A 21,258-nucleotide genomic window follows, 5' to 3' on the forward strand; every position below is an offset into this window, starting at 1 on the left:
AGCTTCTAGCTCCTGATGCACTTCTTGGGTGTTGTCTTCTAAGCTAACAGAAGTGGAATCACATTCAAAACTTGGAGTTCCCCTTTCTTCCCCTGCTTTAAGTACCTTAGAGGGGCTTCTTCCATAGACACATTTTCCTAAAACATCCCAAATACAAAGGCAAATCATCTCCATTAAATTTGGCCTAACACAGATCTTGATGCTTTGTAGATACAAGTAATTTTTCTTTTTATTTTTATTGGATGTATTCACTATGGTGTACTTTACATACTCATGACTATTCTGTAACAACCAATTTGTACTTCTTAATCCCTTTATGTTTTTCACCCATGCCCTCAACACCCTCCCATCTGGCAATAATCAAAATGCTCCCTGTATCTATGAGTCTGTTTCTGTTCTGCTTGTTCATTTGTTTTGTCTTTTAGATTCAACTGTTGATAGATATGTATTTATTGCCATTTTATTATTTATATTTTTAATCTTTTTTCTTCTTCTTAAAGAAGACCCTTTAACATTTTATATGATACTTGTTTGGTGAGGATAAACTCCTTTAGCTTTTTCTTGTCTGGGAAGCTCTTTTTCTGTTCTTCACTTCTAATGATAGCTTTGCTGGGTAGAGTAATCTTAGTTGTAGGTCCTTGCTTTCCATCACTGAATACTCCTTGCCACTCCCTTCTGGCCTGCAAAGTTTCTGTTGAGAAATCAGGTGACAACAGTCTTATGGGAGCTCCCTTGTAGATAACTGCTTTTCTCCTGCTGCTTTTAAGATGCTCTCTTCATCCTGAACCTTCTGCATTTTAATTATGATGTGCCTTGGTGTGGGCCTCTTTGGGTTCATCTTGTTTGGGACTGTCTGCACTTCCTGGACTTGTATGTCTATTTCTTACACCAAGTTAGGGATGTTTTCTTTCATTATTTTTTCAAGTAGTTTCCAATTTCTTGCTCTTTCTCTTCTCCTTCTGGCACCCCCATGATGTGAATGTTGGTACACCTAAAGTTGTTCCAAAGGCTCCTTACACTATTCTCTCTCTCTCTCTCTTTTTTTATTTTTATTTTTTGGATTTTTTTTTTCTTTTTGTTGTTTTAATTGGGTGCTTTTTGCTTTCTTATATTTCACATTGCTGATTTGATTCTTGGCTTCACCTTCTCTTCTTTTGATTCCCTGTAAATTATTCTTCATTTCGATTAGTGTATCCTTCATTTCTGACTGGTCCTTTTTTATGCTGTTCAAGTTTTCACTAAGCTCACTGTGCATCCTTATGTAACAGTGTGGAATTGTAGCAGTGGAAAATTGTAATCCACCCCACCATTATTCTGACATTGTTTCTGTAAATGCTGATCCCAACTAACACGTAGCATGTAGATAAACAGCATGTTTACATAAGAATTAATCCTAGGAAGTAACTTCAAAAGATACAAACTTCAACTTTTAGGCATCTCAACTCATGGAGCCAGGAGGGTGTAAAGCCAGGATGATATGAAGCCAGGATGACTAAACCAGGATGACACACACTAGACCATTGCCTGCCTTATCAGAATGGACTGTACTTGCCTTCACATAGAGAACTTTTCAACCCCCTTCTGTGATCTTTTTGTTCTGCTTCTCCTTTCCCTTCTTATAAAAATCTCTGCCTGCACTGAGATGTTGAGATGGGCTTTGAGACGAGTTCCCCATCTTCCAGATGGCTTGCATGTGAATAAACCACTTTCTTTATATCAGCACTTGTCTCTCAAGCATTAGTTTTCTGTTGTTACTGAATGAAATCCATATGCTTTAGGTATCAGACTTATGTGTGACAACACTGGCATGCTGTTGAGAAAAGGGAAAGGCTTGGTTTATATTCTTGCCCTCCTCTCATAGACTGTTATAAGGTAATTATGGGGCAAAACATTTCATTTTCTGCTCTGATCTTTATTGTTTCCTTTCTTTTACTCACTCCGGGCTTTGCTGTTCTTTTTCTAGTTCCTTTAAGTGTAAAATTAGATTATTTATTTGAGATTTTCCTTGTTTCTTGAGATAGGATCTTAATGCTATGAATTTCTGTCCTAGGACTGCTTTCACTGTGTCCCACAGATTTTGGGTTGTTGTGTTCCCGTTTTCATTTCTTTCAAGGTATCTTTTGATTTCTCCCTCGACCTTGTTGTTAACCCACTCATTGCCTAGTAACATTTTATTTAGCCTCCATGTCTTTGGGTGTTTAATAGCGGGGGGGGGGGGTTGTGTGATTTATTTCTAGTTTCATACCACTGTGGTCAAAAAGACGCTTGAGGGGATTTCAATCTTCTTAAACTTACTGGAACTTGTTTTGTGTCCCAACATGTGGTCTATCCTAGCAAATGTTCCTTGTGCACTTGAAGAGAATGTATATTCTGCTGCTTTGGGATAAAATGCTATGAAGATATTAATTAAATCCATCTGATCTAGTGTGTCATTTTAAGCTGCTGTTCCCTTGTTGGTTTTCTCTCTGGAAGATCCATCCATGATGTCAATGGGGTGTTAAAGTCCCCTACTAAGACTGTTTACTGTCAATCTCTCTTTTTATGCCCATCAAGATTGCCTTTATATATTTAGGTGCTCCTATGTTGGGTGCAGAAATGTTTACCAGGTTATACCCTCTTGTTGGATTGCTCCCTTTATCGTTACATAGTGTCTTTCTTTGTGTTTTACTATAGCCTTTGTTTTAAAATCTATTTTGTCCTATATAAATATTACTACCTCAGCTTTTCTTATTTCCATTTGCATAAAATATATTTTCCATCCCTTTACTATTAGTTTGTGTATATCTTTAATTCTGCTATGGGTCTATTGTAGTCAGAATATATATGGGTCTTTTTTTTCTTACCCATTCAGCTACCCTATGTATTTTGACTGTAGTATTTAAGCCACTTACATTTAAAGTGATTATTGATCTGTACATATTTATTGCCATTTTATTCTTTTAACTATATTTTTTTCTCTTCCCCATTCCTTCCCCCCTCTTCCTCCTTCTTCTTCTTCAAAAATATATTTTTTAAAAATTTCTTGTTATACTGGTAATGAACTCCCTTAGCTTTTTCTTAACCAGTCAATCTGATCACTGAGATAACTCACCTATGAGAGAAAAAGTTTGTAAGGTATTTTACTGAGTTCTATAAGCTCTACTCTTTATCGGTTTAGATAATCAGAAAACTATATTCAGTTTAACTCTTTGAAGAATAGCCATTACCAAATTACTGTTTAATATTTTAACCTCAGCCTTTATCAAAAGTTGATAGAAAATGTTTTAATAAGACTATGTCTGTGTCTCCTGGATTGGAAAATACTGCCTTTATGTTTCTCAGTAGCTCTTATAGAATACTCATTCCTGTACCATACTTCAAGGTCTAGTTCAACTTCTCTAAGCCTGGCCCCCAGTCCCTTCAAGTAGAACTACTGCTCCTTCAATAGTGTTGCCATAGAATTTGTTAGACATTTATATTAAAGTATTTAATCAGAGCCCCAAGAGAGAAGGTAATGCATATGCACCTTTATACTTTTAGTGTCAACTTCAGTAAGAAGGAAACTAACATTTATTATAGAGCTTGCTATGGCACTAGGCACTGCATTAGGAACTTTCATATATCTACAAGGAAGACATTAAATAATTTTAAAAATTTGATTAAATACAACTGGCTTTTAGGAATCATTTGGTCTTTTTTGTAGGAGTGGTATTTTTTTTATCAGACGGTGAGAAATATATAACCCATTTTTGCTTATCTTTCTATCTTGGCTACCAGGAAGCTCACATTTTAATGCAACGGTGAATTGCAGAAACCTACTTCTCCAAATTCTTGGTATCCTTATCCCTCTTCCTACTATATATGGTTTATGATCTCTGCTATTTTTGAACTGACTTGTCCCATGTCTGATTTTATTTTAAGCTGCCCCAAATCCTTTTTAGAAAATGTTAGAAATAGATATTGCATCTAAAAGCAAATTTACAAATATGCCACTATATTTCATTCAATCTGACCTTAGAATTATTTCAACATTATAATTATTGTACTTTACCTTATGTTTTTCAATAATCACTTCATCAAAAATGTTGATATATATATTATCTCTTATTTTAGATAAACTTGAGAAGCTATAATCATGTCCTGGTGAGCTGTAAATAAAAAAAAACATATTTAAATGCTTAATTTATTTTATAAGAGCATTATTTATAAAAGACTATAAAATCACCTGTGTTCTTTTCTGTTATAATATGGAAGCTAAGAAAAAACTATGTGCTTTGAAGAGAACTGCTATCTTTCAAGGCTAGTATGTGCTTTGTAATTTATCGTATTTATCTCTTAAGATAACTTGCATGAAGAATAAAAATGTTGAAATGTCAAGCAAAAAGATTTTCTACTATAGCCATCCATTGCAAACAAATTATCTGGAGTATGGTACATTAAGACGTTCCAACTGCCTGAAATTCTGCTAGTTTATGCTAGTTCACACATAGATAGTTAAACTGCTCTTTTGCTCTCAGCTAAGAGCTTATTCCCACATTGATTTTCTCCAACCAGAAACTGAAAAGTGGAGTTCATTTAAGTTTGCAAGCTGTCTTCTGATGGCTTACTTGATTAGATACATTTTTGAAAGTAGCTGAAAGAGTAGTGTAGTATATCACAAGCAGTGAATTTGCGCTCTTAGCTCCCGCTTGTGCGTCGAATCTCAATCAAACCTCTAACATCTCAGAGAAGTTAAATAACTTGCTCAAGCTAATGCCACCAGAAAGTGACGGAGCCCTAATCTGAGGCAATTTTGACTGCCTCTAAAGGCCAGGCTCTTTTCATTGAACCAGCTGCCACTGACATTATTTGTTGAAACTTGTTGCTTAAGAAAGCAGCTACTATTTCAAAGAATCTCCAATAGTTTGTGTAACTTTCTGAGGCCTACAGACACAGTGACAACTGAAAAAATGTTGAGTTAAGAGAATAATTTTAAAGTGGAAGGTTCCTTATATTTCTAAGTGATAAGCTAACTTCCCTACCTTGCTCCTTCGAGAGTTCCTTTTCATGCTATAATATCTAAGACAGGACGGGGAGGCAATGTGTATTTACTATATTATGCTAGCAGGAGAGATGATAACTGTCATCCTCAAGACATTTCTGAGTGTGTCAAATTAGTATATCCTTTAAATCACTCAAGTCCTACATTATCTTGCATTTTGTATTCTACTCAAATTTTCCTCGAATTTCACAATTTCTTTTCCAAAGTAGAGTTCACGAGGCTAATTACTATTTACTATATATTTATTATTTCTACCTACCCCATTTGTACCTGGTTTTAATTCATTAAAGTACCATGTGGAGAAGGGAATAGAGCTAGCTCTTGTATCTGAGGCAACAAAATGTGGTAGCTGAATGGTTTTGCATTAGCTGAACTCTCTGATCCACTTGGTTGTAGTCTAAATGTGTTCTTGGCTTATTTCACTGCTATACTTCCAAGAATGCAAATAGTCTACAGCCCCCTTCTCTTTAGCTCACTTATAAATTTATTTATCTTATTGACTATTTTATGTTATCCTAAGTCCATTAATTTAATATGGTATATTTCTTCCAACTCTAATGTCTAAAATAATATACCAAGTATTTCCACACATATAACCACACTTTACACCCTGGCAAACTTTTTAACCAAATAACTTCTTTATAATTATTACTTAACTTAATATTATACAATATAATGTAATTGATTTTCTTTTCAACCAATACTCCCCTTTACCTACAATGAGTAAAAAAACAGGTAAACAGATATCAGAGAACAAGGCAAAACAAGAAATACAAGGTCAAGACAGGCAACCAAATAACAAGGATATCTGTTTAAGAAATCTGGCCAAAGACTCTGAAAATACCATTGAGCCTGTGTTGAATCTGGAAGAACAGACTTGATTTCTGCTGACAGCAGAAGTATCCATAGCATTAAGCTAGTAAAACTCCAAGGTATACTGGCCTTTTTTTTCCCTCCAAGCTGAAATAAAGGAATCAACAAGGTATTTCTCTTTTTGCAAATCCTGGTTAGGGTCCAGAAGTTTTCACTTTAAGGAGCGGTGGCTGGGATGTGAATATTCATATAGTACAGACAATTTCCTTCAGTGGGATAGGTAGGGGGATTCTGTCAAAGCTCTTTAGCAAGGAAGACCTGGGGAAAGTACTGGTGGTTGGTGATTCTGTGTTCCTACTGCTTGCATCTGAGCCCTTAAGACTGTTTGTTTGGAAAGTGACTGAATGACTATAGAGTTTCCTGGTTAGAGCCTATAGCCAGGACCTCACCTGTATAATCTTCTAGGAAAGATGGCTGGAAGTTGAAAGGAATACATGGATTGTTTCATCCTGGGAATCAGTACCCACTCACAAAGAGTCAAGCTCAAGAACAGAGGCTGGAGGGAAAAGCAATGCTAGAAGCCCAAGTTCCAGGAGACCATGAGGTTGGCGTCCAAAAGAACCAGGAGAAATTCAGGAGTTAAAAAGTCAGAGTGATGCCATCACAGATCCATGCAAATAGTCAGGAACCACATGATTTTCAGAAAATATTTGGAGAAGGGGGAAAGAGCACCAGGAAAAGAGAAAGGACCTCAATAATGGATAGGGTTGATAGTCCCTTACATACATTTTACCCCAGTGAGAGCTAAAGATACATAAGGAATGACAACTGAAAATTGCTAATTGAGTTTAGAGAAGAATTTTAAGCTCTATATCTCAAATTTGCCTTCATGAGTGTACTTTATTTCCAAAAACAAAACCCTATTTATACAGCCATTAATATTAATAAATGACTCAAAAATTAATTTTGTTTGTTTTTTAGAAGCTGAGGAAAAATGGACTCCAACTTACATAAAATCTACTTTAATTTCCTCATTCCAGCATGGATGAGATCCACTTGCAGTACTGGTTTGGTATGCAATGTGTTGAAAGGAAACTTCCACAAAAGGGTGTACGGTATCCTGAAACATGTAATAAACACTGAAGAGATTTTTGTAATATTTTACATAGTTGGTAAAAGATAGTCTAGGAAATTACTTGGTTACTGGTTGACAACTGGATGACTTGCTCTTTCTAGTTTTTCAAACAACCATTATTCACTCATTCATTTAATAACCATTTATTGTTCCTATTCAATATTTCTTTTCTAAGACTTAAAGATAAATGAAACTTTCTCTTATGGATTTTATAGTCTACTAGGGGAAAGTAAACAGGTAAATAAGTGATTGCAATGAAATGTGAGAAATAAAATAAAAATATATTCCAGGTATAACAGTTACTCAGGAGAGAGAATGATTAATTTTCTGGGGATGAAGACAAGAAGAGCTTCACAGAGAAAACATCGCTTGAGCTTGAGCTTAGAAATATTAACTAGTAATGTGGCCAATAATATGGAGCTGTGTGGAGGCTATTGCAGGCAGGGGTATATACACAGGCATTCTAGAACAAGCAGTAGTATATAATACTGCTGGTGGGTAAGGGCCAGATCATAACAGATTTCTGTAGGCAGGGAATGAAATGGTTAGAATTACATTTTATAAAGAGCAACTTCATTGTGTTATGAAAAGTAAGCTGAAAGCCCAACAGATTAGAGACAGAGAGACCAATTAGGAGTCAGTTGCAATTCAGGGGAAACATATCGAAACTGCACTTTATAAAAGTGCTAAATGCTTACCTCATTTAAGATCTCATCTGAGGTTACTGATTTGATTGTTTCTTTGTGTCTGAGGTGAGATATGGATGATATAAAATAAGTAGATGTATTCAAGGCTCTTCGGGAAAAACAATTAAGAGATATGCACTTCAATTAGTTTTAATACTAGTTTTGTTGGGAATGGCAGATTTTCGCCTATGCTTATGGATGTATATAATCCAGTTACCCTGGATTTTACAGAGTTTTCTTTGGATTTTTATATTGCAGGTGGTTGGAGATAAACATTTGATAATCACAGCTCTGGAAGAGTGGCTCTGAAATGCTGAACTATGGACAGGATCCAGTCTATAATCAAGTTTTCCTCAGCAAAAGGAGAAAAGTAAGGCAAAGGATACTTTGAGATGATATCCTTCTTATTTTGCACATTCTTTTTTTTTTTTTTACACATTTTACAAGCAGCCTTTGAAATGTACATTTGTTTTGAGAATATTAATTCTATTAAATAAATAAGCTTAGATATAAAAATAAGCAAGACATTTAAAAGGTTTTAACTATAGTTAGTAGTAAGCAAAATACTTGTTTTTCATATGCAGAATTCATCTGATGTGTTAAACATAAGATAAACAAGTAGAGTACATATGTGGTAAACACAGAGAGGTATATACTTAATATTCCTAAGGTACCTGGGCACTAAATAGCCATTTATGAACCATACATGAGACTAAGTATATAAGAGACACTAGATATTCAGTAGACACTAAATATACAAGAAACTCAATATATAAGAGGATTTGATATTCATGATGCCTTAATGTGCTATCACTCAACCATGATACCCATTCTGGCCCCACATATCCTCTGCACAAGAAACACAAATAAAACCCCTGAGCGCCTGCAGAAGAGATGGGTAAAATCTGATTCCTGCAGAAGTCATCTAAAATGACAAATTAAAAACAGAATCTACTCTCTCCAGTGTTTTAGTTCCAATACTGAGAGGGGCCAGTGGCAGAGAATAGTGCAGTTGGCAACAGTGGCTTCACAAGTTTTCATAACAGGGAATAGGAATTTGATATAGTACCCAAAAATATACATGTTAATGTTACTTTGGGCATCTCAAACTTCTGAAAATTCTTAATACATGGCAATGACAGTAAGTTTGACTATCCAAATGAAGATTTTAACTTTGATTCAGTTTCGGTATATGGAGCACTAATAAAGTATGGAGATATACAAGTTGAACAACATGAAAATTTACATTTAAGACAGAATTTTTGTAAACAAAAATTGGTGCATATTGCCTTACCTATTAACTATTGTTTTCCTACAAGGAATATTATAAGCCCTCAGGATTCTGACAAGAATCTTAATGTCTCCATCACAGAGTGTCTGTGCTGCCACTTTTTTCCTTTCTTTCCTCTGAGGCTTTAGTTTTCTTCGTCGTTCAACAAGCTTACAGACTGCATATGTCAACTGACTAAAGAGGAAAAGGGATCAGCCACATATGTACAAGATAACTTAGTTTTAAAAGATATCAATTTTTAAAAATAATTATTGAAATAAGGTCATTATTTTGAGCCATATTCTCTCCACTGTGGAGGGGAGACAGCCGTTCAGAGCCCAAGGAAGGAGTCATTTTCTGAGCCTAGAAGAGAAGCTATGCTCACTCTTATGTTAAGAGGGAATGTGGTTGCTCCATGCCCTTTGGGTATGTGGCCCAACAAGAGACAAGGGTACATAAAGGTAATTCGTTGGAACATGGTATTCTTCAGAACATCATATATTTTTTGAGACTCATTCTTTTAAAAATGGTTAGAAACTGAACTTTTCTACATGAATTTGAAATAGGAGTCAGTTGCACATGCTGTCAACCCTGGTAACATAAATTATAGCTCTATGGTCACAGCCATTTTCCCCCGAAGACTGAAAATAAAACACAATCAATTTCAGCAGCCTAAATGAATTAAAACCTTATCGGTAATACCATGGACCCGCAAGTGGCCCCAGTGTAGTTTCCCAAAAAACATTCCTAATCCTGTTCTTACCCCTAAGTTTCACAGATGGAACAGTATGAGAATTTAGTTACTCCAGCCAAAGGCTTTCCCAGCTGCTGCCAGTGGATCACAGTGCCCTTGCAGGGTTGAGGATTCAGTTTTGAAAGGGTTATATTGCAAGGTTAGTGTGTGGTGCCCCCAGTAATGGCTTTCCCACTAGCAGTCTCAGGACAGGAAAATCTTAGGGCAAAACTAGTTTGAGACAAAGTTTTTCTTTTCTCTCTTGCCCTAAAAACTATCAATAAGGAGAGTTCTAAAAACTCAAGTGCTATACAATTGAAAATACATATCATATGGATATGTCAAAAATGCAATATTAAAATGAGCAATATATTTTACTTCATTCTTTGTAGCTTCATCCTTTGACATTTAAATTAATAGAAATATAGAGAACTTATTAGAGAATTTAGAAAGTATTAGCTTAAAGCTTTATATTTCATACTTTATAATAATTTTAGTACGTACCTTGCAGATACAATTTCTTCATAATCAGCCACAATATCTGATAAGTTAAATTTGCTAACTTTGACAATTCTTTTCATTACCAACTTTCTCATCTAAAAAAAAATTTAGAATTTAAGAAATGTATAGTTTATATTTTAAGATCAAATATTTACCATGCTACTGGTGCGACTATTTTTCACCTCTAATTTTTGCAAGCAATGAATGGAAAAGGGGATTAGATAAGTGAAAATATGGTTCTGTTTGTTTCCATTATTAAAATCATTTTTTATCTTCATCTGAGAACATGCTTGTTGATTTTTTAGAGAGCGGGAAGGGAGAAAGAGAGAGAGGGAGAGAAACATCAGTCAGTGGCCTCTCACACGCACGCTCCCCAACCAGAGACAGAAGCACAACCTAGGTATGTGCTCTGACTGTAAATCGAACCTGCGACCTTTTGGTTTATGGGACCTGATCCAACCAACTGAGCCACACCATCCAGGGCTAAAATCATTCTTAACTCTCACATTAATGTCATGCCAAAGCAAGGGGTTTTTTCCCCTACTTTTTTTCCTTCCATATCCCTTTCATGTCATGTTAAACTGTCCTTATTTCTTTTTACAGATAACTCTTAGTACACATGGACAGAGCTGGTCTTCACCAAAGGAGATTCTTAGGCATAAGACCTGGTTTCTCGGAATTCAGGTCTAATTTTAGCAAGCTCCCAATAAATCTGCTACTCCCATAGTAACTGGTGATGCCAGTGACTGCCTATGCCCTGCAAAGATAAATTTCCTAACAAAAATTTAGTAACTTCTCTGTTCTCAGAGCCAACTCCCATCTGTAGAAAGTCCTGCCAAGTCCCCTAGAGCCATCTGCAGGAAGTCCCGTGAACTCCCACACCCCTTAAAAACCCCCACTTTGCTGCTATTCAGGGCTGACATCCCTTTGGTCTCAGCCCGCCTGTGTGCAGCTGGCCAAATAAATCTCATAAACTAATTCCCTGTTCTTCTGTCATTTCTCCTCTCACTTCGCCGAACCTAACAGAGATGATTGCCCTGTGAATGCATTTCTCTAACAGTCACTGTAATGGAGATGAATCTTGATAAACAAACTCAAAGAAATGTGATCATGCTTCTGTATCTCCTTTTAGTCAGTCCTATTCCAACTTCAATCAACCCTTCATCCCCTTAACTGCTGTGCTATACCACATTACTAACAAAAGTAAGGATTCTGGCAAGATGATAGCATATTTTTCAAAGTGAACCATTAGGGTCAAGCAGAAAGTTGTTAACGTTCATGTTTAAACAGGGAAAGTTGGGATGTGCACTAATAATGAGTTTGCCGTCTGTTGAAGTAACCTCTGCATCAACAATGTAGATCAACAGTGTATATTTACAGGTGGTAAGTAGCTAACTCTGAAAAACAAATGAACAGAACAGAAAACCCCTCAGTGATCAGAAAGAGGTAATGAGTAAATAGATTTGTCTGTCTGACTCTCTGGGAAGAGTATAGCACCATAACATCCAGCAGACCTGTTTTCACAAAAGTAAATGCAAACATAGTGGTCATATTATTCTGTTGTTACCTTTCTCAGATAATTGGCAGAATTAATCCTTTGTGCAGTAATAGAATTCACATCTGAAAAGGACATATCCTCCTCTATTTGACTTTCACATTCCTAAACAGAGAAATGTTAGTTTCACTTCTTGAATGTAACAGAATTATATATGACATGCTGCAATAAAATGTTAACTATTTATTTCACTTCATGTGTGGGAGATATTGGCAACATTGACAGAAGAAAACATTACTTTCAGATTCTCCCACTAAGAATTAGTTAAAAACAGTTTATGACTATATTTTGTTTGCTTCTAGGAAAAGGTTCTTTCATCTTTTAAAATAGAGTAATGATTGAGAAATATTTGTGATTGCGAAAATCATGAGAAAATGTGAAGATCATTGAGAAATACTCTTCATTCTCCTCAAGAGAGTAGGCTTCAGAGGTGCAAAATCCTGGGTTCTATAACTGTGGTTTGGGAGAAAGTTGATTAACCGTTGCAGATCCCAGCTTCCTCTTTGGTGGTGGTGGTGGTAGTAGTAGTAGTAATACCACCGCCTATGTCACAGGATTGTTGTGAGACTTAACTGAAACAGTATCTGTCAAGTGCACGGTACACAGTAAGTAGTCAATATGCGTTGATTATAATTTGTAACTTTAATTTTACATCCAGCAGTTGATATAAGATTGTCCGGATGCTTCATCTACACAATTTAAAATAAATTTGCACCTGTTAATCTACATTTGTGAGATATATCCCTAATGCACATGGAAATCATTTTATATTATAGGTATCATTAAGATTACACAAAAATAATGAAGTAGATACTTTAGAACTTATAACCATGTTATAACAAACACTATTATCAAAAATCAGGAGGAGAGGTAAGATGGCGGAGGAGTGAGGAGAGGTTGCGGTTTTAGGCTCCGGAGACCCGTCTGCAGTTTGGTCTAATTGCAGACAGAACATCTCAGTGAGCAGCTGGACATTGGCGGGAGTTGAGCCAAGGCACTGCTGGATTAGAGAAAATCCATCTGGGAACAACCTGTTTAGTGAGGATAGCGGAGAAAAAGGGGACGAAACGGGATTCCTGACTGGGGCGGCTGCCCGAGCTGTGGCGGGAAGCACACAAAGGATTTTTGGCGACCACAGGCTACCCCAGAGAGGAGTCAGGCGGAGAGCGGATCTCTGCCCGCTGGCAGAGACGGGACTCGACCAAGTGGCATTGGCGCTGAAGGACAGGAGACAGCGTGCTGCCGGGCAAGTGAGAACATAATTCTCCTTTATATTTTTCTCTAGTGGATGGTGGAGACGGGAGGAAAGTTTGGGGGTGGTAGGCCGTTCTGGAGGTGCCCAGGCGCAGAGGCCCGCTCATCCACTCCTCAACCCTACCATTGGGTCGCGGGGGCACACATAGGGAAGTGCTCTCATTCACTGGCCCAGGTGCGCGGGGCCGTGAGTCCAGGCGTCCCTCGGACACTCCCCAACGGACATAAGATCAGTGCCCCAACGGGCACAGGGAGGGCCCACTGAACAGGGAGAGGACTGTGCACAGACACCCCTAGACAGCTCCCGTGGGCGCAGGACCCCAGGCCGGAAAGCAGACCACTAGCGCAGGCTCTGTTTGTGCCCGCCCAGACGGGTGAGGGAAGGTGGGCAGCTGCAGCACAGGAACAGCGGGAGGCGGCAACCCACGGACACTCGATTCCACTGAGCACAAGTGTCCCTGGCCCTGCCCTAAGAGGCGAGAGACCAACGCCCGGAGCTCGGCTCAGCGGGACTGAGGGCACGGGGCGGCGCGCGAGCGCAAAAGCACCTCAGCCCGGGGTCAGTTGGCGCCAATCCCGGGGAAAGCTCTCGGGCCGCCCGCACGGGCAGGGACACCTTGGTACGATCGCGGAACCGCGGCGGCCCAGCGAAGGCAGGAGCCAATCCCGGGGAAAGCGCTCGGGCCGCCCGCGCGGGCAGGGACGCCTCGGCGCGAACGGGGAACCGCCGCGGCCCAGCGAAAGCAGGAGCCAATCCCGGGGAAAGCGCTCGGGCCGCCCGCGCTGGCAGGGACGCCTCGGCGCGAACGGGGAACCGCCGCGGCCCAGCGAAAGCAGGAGCCAATCCCGGGGAAAGCGCTCGGGCCGCCCGCGCGGGCAGGGACGCCTCGGCGCGAACGGGGAACCGCCGCGGCCCAGCGAAAGCAGGAGCCAATCCCGGGGAAAGCGCTCGGGCCGCCCGCGCTGGCAGGGACGCCTCGGCGCGAACGGGGAACCGCCGCGGCCCAGCGAAAGCAGGAGCCAATCCCGGGGAAAGCGCTCGGGCCGCCCGCGCGGGCAGGGACGCCTCGGCGCGAACGGGGAACCGCCGCGGCCCAGCGAAAGCAGGAGCCAATCCCGGGGAAAGCGCTCGGGCCGCCCGCGCTGGCAGGGACGCCTCGGCGCGAACGGGGAACCGCCGCGGCCCAGCGAAAGCAGGAGCCAATCCCGGGGAAAGCGCTCGGGCCGCCCGCTCGGGCAGGGACGCCTCGGCGCGAACGGGGAACCGCCGCGGCCCAGCGAAAGCAGGAGCCAATCCCGGGGAAAGCGCTCGGGCCGCCTGCGCGGGCAGGGACGCCTCGGCGCGAACTGGGAACCGCCGCGGCCCGGCAGCAGTGGGCTCCAACCGCGGGGCAAACTCTCGGGCCGCCCGAGAGCGCAGGGGCTTGCGCGCAAGGGCACCTCAACTGGCTCCAGCAAGCAGCAAGGGAGCGCGCCGTGCCCGCAACCGCGGGCGCGCACCATAGCGGCAAGCGGGGGCGCACACCAGTCCTGCAAAAAACAAGAACCTCTGACCTGCCACACTAGACCAGCTGCGGACCCAGAAAAAGAAGGCAACACACCAAGGCTAAAACGGAGTAAAAACATCGATTTTTTTTTTTTCCAAATTTTTTCTCCCTTGTTCTTTCTTTCTTCTTACTCATTTCTTTTCTTTCCTTCTTTCTTTATTCTTTTCCTGGGGTTTTTTGGGGGGGGTTTGCGGGGGTATATATATATATTTTTTTTAATTTTTTTTCTCTGTTTTCTTTCTTTCTTTCTTCTTTATTCTTTCTGTTCTATCTTTCTTTGTTCCTTTATTTCTTCCCTTTTGGGGTTTTTTTTAGGGGGGGTTTGTGGTAAATTTTTTATTTTCTTCTCTTTCTCTCTTCTTTTCTTTCTTCTATTTTCTTGGGGATTTTTTGGGGGGGTGTTTTTCCTTCACCTCTTCCAATAATAACAAACTTTATCTCTAACGTGTTGCATATAACCTCTCCTTCTCATCCTTTCTCTTTAATCGTGGTTTATTCGTTTGTGTGTCTAGCTTAGCCCCCCTATCACTCTAAATAATATAATATAATTACTATATAAACCCAAATACAATACAATACCACTTTCTTACTATACTATGTATTTTTCTATCCTTTTCTTCTATTTTTATTAACATACAATGTAAATATTACTAACTGGCTTGCACAGTCTCAACTATTATTAATCTATCAACCCCTCTATCAAAATTATATTTTTCCTCACCCAAAACAACTCTTATCTATTCTTCTTATAGTATAAAAGCTCAAATCTCTTTACATTTATATTAATACGGGCTAGTTGGCTAACGATAGCAGGATAGAGTGGGGGATACTTTCTGAGGGTGTGGGTCTCCTGCCTGGGCTGTGTGTTTATGTCTTTAACAGCATATCCACAAAAGAACTCAAGACAAAGCAGATAGAGTGACTCTCAACCAAGTAGCCAGAAGGAAGATCCTGTCAAAGAACATCTGAAATATAACCGAACAGCATAAACAAACGACATAAAGGGTAACTCAAGACCATCAGGCTCAGGATATCAAAGAGACTGCACCACTGAAACTCCCAGACCTTCGATAAAGAATATTACACCACAAAGGAGGGAAGTCAAAGCAGACTACCCCCCCCAAAATAAATAAATAAATAAATAAAAACAAAAAGAATCCAACATGGTAAGACGCAAAAATAACCCCTCAATGAAAAGAAAAGAGGAATCCTCAGAAAGAGAGATAGACGAAATAGACATAGCCCAAATGTCAGACATGGAATTCAAAACAATGGTGGTAAAGAAGCTCAATATACTCGACATCCTTAAAATCAACTATGACAACCTTCAAGGAAGTTACCAGCAGCTCCAAGAAAATTACAGGGAACTGGCAGAGAACTACACCAGCATAAAAAAAGACATAGAAATTGTTAACAGGAACCAGGAAGAACTTAAGAATACAATCTCTGAACTGAAAAACACAGTAGAATCAGTCAAAAGCAGACTTAACGAAGCAGAGGATCGGATTAGTGAGTTAGAAGATAATGTAGAGAAAAACTCCCAGACAATACAGCAAAATGAAAAACGATTGAAAAAATATGAACAAGATGTAAGGGAATTACAGGATAGCATTAGGAAAAATAATTTAAGGATCATCGGAATACGAGAGGGAGAAGAAAAGGAACATGGAATTGAAAATCTGATAGGAGAAATAGTGACAGAAAATTTTCCGAACCTGATGAGAGGAAAAGCTATGCAAGTCCAAGAAGCACTGAGAGTTCCAATCAAGAGGAACCCCCAAAAACCCACTCCAAGGCACATCATAGTTAAAATGGCAACATTCCAAGACAAAGAGAGAATCCTAAAAGCAGCAAGAGAAAAGCAGCAAATAACATACAAGGGAGCTCCGATAAAGCTATCAACTGATTTCTCAACAGAAACATTACAAGCCAGAAGGGAATGGTCAAAAATATTTCAAGCAATGAAAAACAAAGGCCTACAATCAAGAATACTCTACCCAGCAAGGCTCTCATTCAAAATAGAAGGTGAAATAAGGAGTTTCTCAGACAAAGGAAGACTGAAAGAATACATCTCCACCAAACCAGCATTGCAAGAGATGCTAAAGGGACTGTTCTAAGAAAAAAAGAAGAAAAAAACAAGAGAGGAGAGGAACAGAGGTACAAAGGGAAATGAATAAATACACGTCAATAATAACCTTAAATGTAAATGGATTAAATGCTCCAATTAAAAGACATAGGGTAACGGAATGGATAAGAAAACAGGACCCACATATTTGCTGTCTACAAGAAACACACCTCAAAACAAAAGATTTACACAGACTGAAAGTAAAGGGATATAAAAAAATATTCCAAGCAAACGGACCGGAAAAAAAAGCCGGGGTAGCAGTTCTCATATCAGACAAAATGGATTTCAAAGCAAGGACAATAAAAAGAGACAAAGAAGGACACTTCATAATACTTAAAGGAACAATCCATCAAGAAGATATGACTTTGATAAACATATATGCACCCAACATAGGAGCACCCAAATACATAAAGCAAATACTACAAGACCACAAAAAGGATATCAACAACAACACACTCATAGTAGGGGACTTCAACACTCCATTATCAACAATAGACAGATCATCAAAGCAAAGAAACACCCAGGATATACAGGCATTGAACAACACACTAAACCACATGGATCTAACTGATATATATAGAACTTTTCACCCCAAAGAAGCAAAATATACATTCTTTTCAAGTGCACATGGGACATTTTCAAAGATAGACCATATGATAGGTCACAAAACAAGCCTCAACAAATTCAAGAAAATTGAAATCATATCAAGCATCTTTTCAGATCACAATGCCCTGAAACTAGAAATCAACCTCAGAGAAAAAATCAAAGACACCCAAACTCATGGAGATTGAATAACATGCTATTAAATAATGAATGGGTTAACAATGACATCAAAAAAGAAATCAAGAAATTTCTAGAAACTAATGATAATGAGCACACAACAACCCAAAACCTGTGGGACACAGCAAAAGCAGTCCTGAGAGGGAAGTTTATAGCAATACAGGCATATCTGAAAAGGCTAGAAGAATCTCAAATAAAAAACCTAACCACAATGCTACAAGAACTAGAACAACAACAACATACAAAGCCTAGGGCAAGAAGAAGGAATGAAATCATCAAGATGAGAGCAGAACTAAATGACATAGAGACTAAACAAACAATCCAAAAGATCAACAAAACTAGGAGCTGGTTCTTCGAAAAAATCAACAAAATCGACAAGCCTCTAGCCAGTCTAATCAAGAAAAAAAGAGAGAAGACACAAATAAACAAAATCAGAAATGAAAGAGGAGAAATCACAACTGATACCTCAGAAATACAAATGATAGTTAGAAATTACTTCAGACAACTGTATGACAAGAAATTTGACAATCTAGAAGAAATGGACAAATTTCTAGAAACATACAACCTTCCAAAACTAAATCAAGAAGAAGTGGAAAGTCTCAACAAACCAATAACAAAAAAGGAAATTGAAACAGTAATCCAAAATCTCCCGGCACACAAAAGCCCTGGACCGGATGGCTTCACAGGCGAATTCTACAAAACATTCAGGGAAGAACTAACTCCTATCCTCCTCAAACTGTTCCAAAAAATCCAAGAAGAGGGGAAAATCCCAAACTCTTTCTATGAAGCCAGTATTATCCTAATCCCCAAACCAGGTCAAGACACAACAAAGAAAGAAAACTACAGGCCAATATCACTGATGAACATCGATGCTAAAATCCTCAATAAAATATTGGCAAACAGGATCCAGCAATACATCAAAAAGATCATACATCATGATCAAGTGGGCTTCATTCCAGGGATGCAAGGATGGTTTAATATTCGCAAATCAATAAATATAATACATCACCTAAACAGAATGAAAGACAAAAATCACATGATCATATCAATAGATGCAGAAAAAGCATTTGATAAAGTACAACACCCATTTATGATGAAAACACTCAGCAAAATGGGAATAAAGGGAGCATATCTTAACATAATTAAGGCTATATATGAGAAGCCTGAGGCCAACATCATACTCAATGGACAAAAACCGAAAGCACTCCCCCTGAACTCAGGAACTAGACAAGGTTGTCCACTCTCTCCACTCCTTTTCAACATAGTGTTGGAAGTCCTAGCCACAGCAATCAGACAAGAAAAAGAAATAAAAGGCATCCAAATTGGGAAAGAGGAAGTGAAACTTTCATTATATGCAGATGACATGATAGTATACCTAGAAAATCCTATAAACTCCACTAAAAGACTACTCAATATAATAAGTGAATTTGGCAAAATCGCAGGGTACAAAATAAATATACAGAAATCTAAAGCATTTCTGTACACCAACAATAAAATAGCAGAGACAGAGACAAAAAAGAAAATACCATTTACTATAGCAACAAGAAAAATAAAGTACCTAGGAGTAAACTTAACCAAAGAGATAAAAGACCTGTACTCTGAAAATTACATAACATTGAAGAAAGAAATTAAGGAAGAAACAAATAAATGGAAGCAAATACCATGTTCTTGGATGGGAAGAATCAACATCATCAAAATGGCCATACTACCCAAAGCAATTTACAAATTCAATGCAATCCCTATTAAAATACCAATGACATATTTCACAGACCTAGAACAAATACTCCATAAATTCATATGGAAACAAAAAAGACCCCGAATAGCAAAAGCAATCTTCAGACAGAAGAACACAGCAGGAGGAATCACAACACCAGATATCAAACAATACTACAGAGCCACTGTAATCAAAACAGTATGGTACTGGCATAAGAACAGACATATAGATCAGTGGAACAGAATAGAGAGTCCAGAAATAAACCCAGGCCTCTATGGTCAACTAATCTTTGATAAAGGAGGAAGGAACATAAAATGGAGTGAGAAGAGCCTCTTTAACAAATGGTGCTGGGAGAACTGGATAGGGACCTGCAAAAAAATGAAACTAGACCACCAACTTACACCACACACGAGAATAAACTCAAGATGGATCAAAGACTTAAATGTAAGCCGTGACACCATAAAAGTCCTAGAGGAAAACATAGGCAAGAAAATATCAGATATCTCACGTAACAATCTCTTCACGGATACATCTCCTAAAGCAAGAGAAATAAAGGAAAAAATAAATAAATGGGATTACATCAAACTGAAGAGTTTCTGCTCAGCAAAAGAAAACATCAGCAAGATGAAAAGGAAACCAACCATATGGGAAAACATATTTGCCAATGACATCACAGACAGGGGACTGATTTCCAAAATATATAAAGAGCTGATACGACTCAACATCAAGAAAACAAACAACCCAATTAAAAAATGGGCAAGGGACCTGAACAAACACTTCTCTGAAGAGGACATACAGAAGGTCCATAGACACATGAAAAAATGCTCAACATCATTAGCCATCAGGGAGATGCAAATAAAAACCACAATGAGATACCATTTTACACCAGTCAGAATGGCCATCATCAACAAATCAACAAGCAACAAGTGCTGGCGAGGATGTGGAGAAACGGGAACCCTACTGCACTGTTGGTGGGAATGCAGACTGGTGCAGCCACTATGGAGAACAGTATGGAATTACCTCAAAAGATTAAAAATGGAACTGCCTTTTGAACCAATGACTCCACTACTAGGATTATACCCGAAGAATCTTGAAACCCCAATTCAAAAGAACTTATGCACCCCTATGTTCATTGCAGCACTGTTTACAATAGCTAAGTGCTGGAAACAACCTAAGTGCCCATCTGTAGATGAGTGGATCAAAAAACTGTGGTACATTTACACAATGGAATACTATGTAGCAGAAAGAAAGAAGGAACTCCTGCCATTTGCAACAACATGGATGGAACTAGAGAGAATTATGCTTAGTGAAATAAGCCAGGCAAAGAAAGAAAAATACCATATGATATCACCTAATACAGGAAACTAAAGAACAACACAAACAAAGGAACTAAATAGAACAAAGAGCAGAATAGCAGTCAATAGGGGGGAGGGGAGAGGGACAGAAGGGGGATAAGTAAGGGAAGGGATTAATTAAAGAACCTGTATGAAAGACTCATGGACATGGACAACGGGGAGGGATATGATTGTGGGAGAGGGGGTGGGTTGGGTGGGGGAGAGAAATTGGGGGAAAAGGGGAAAACTGTAATTGAAAAACCAAAATAAAAAAATTTAAAAAAAAATCAATTTATTTTTGTTCTAATTATCCACAGGAAATCTTGAAATTAATTCTGTTGGCAAGTAATGAGTTTTACTTGAGTATATTATATTAATATTTCATATTGCTTTATTTTTAAAGTATTAATATTAATTTATAGTAGTTACTTAAATACTATGGGTATTAATTTTTTGTTGTGCGTTGGAAATATATGTCCTTAATCTGTGGGGTTTAAATTTTAATATCAAATTATTCATTTTATTCTTCATAATTTATTCATTTTTAAATTAAAACAACTGGGGTGACATTAGTTAATAAAATATAGGTTTCAAATGCTCATTTCTGTGATAAATGATCTGTATATTGCATCATGTCTACTACCCAATGTCAAATTATCTTCTGTCACCATATATTTGGCCCCCTTTACCCTTTACTACCACTCACTCCCCTTTCCCTGTGGTAAGTGTAATACTGTTGCCTGTGTCTGAGTTTTGGTTTTATACCCCATACATGGGTGAAATCATATGGT

The 21,258-nt window shown here is 38.7% G+C and overlaps 1 protein-coding gene across 1 annotated transcript in view; it reads right to left on the bottom strand.

Annotated features, from left to right (window-relative positions):
• CC2D2B (coiled-coil and C2 domain containing 2B) overlaps positions 1–21,258 on the bottom strand; it is a 99,299-nt gene that overhangs the window by 26,024 nt on the left and 52,017 nt on the right. The window contains exons 22-27 of the mRNA XM_090277924.1: positions 11,726–11,818; positions 10,162–10,253; positions 8,949–9,119; positions 7,667–7,763; positions 6,844–6,953; positions 4,031–4,127 (exon numbers count right to left, since the gene is read on the bottom strand). Of these exons, the coding sequence (XP_090134050.1) occupies positions 4,031–4,127; positions 6,844–6,953; positions 7,667–7,763; positions 8,949–9,119; positions 10,162–10,253; positions 11,726–11,818 (660 nt within the window). The remainder of the gene's footprint in view (positions 1–4,030; positions 4,128–6,843; positions 6,954–7,666; positions 7,764–8,948; positions 9,120–10,161; positions 10,254–11,725; positions 11,819–21,258) is intronic.

Source organism: Furipterus horrens, unplaced genomic scaffold (genome assembly GCF_987537825.1).
Source record: "Furipterus horrens unplaced genomic scaffold, mFurHor1.1.pri manual_scaffold_5, whole genome shotgun sequence".
NCBI classification, from domain to species: Eukaryota; Metazoa; Chordata; class Mammalia; order Chiroptera; family Furipteridae; genus Furipterus; species Furipterus horrens.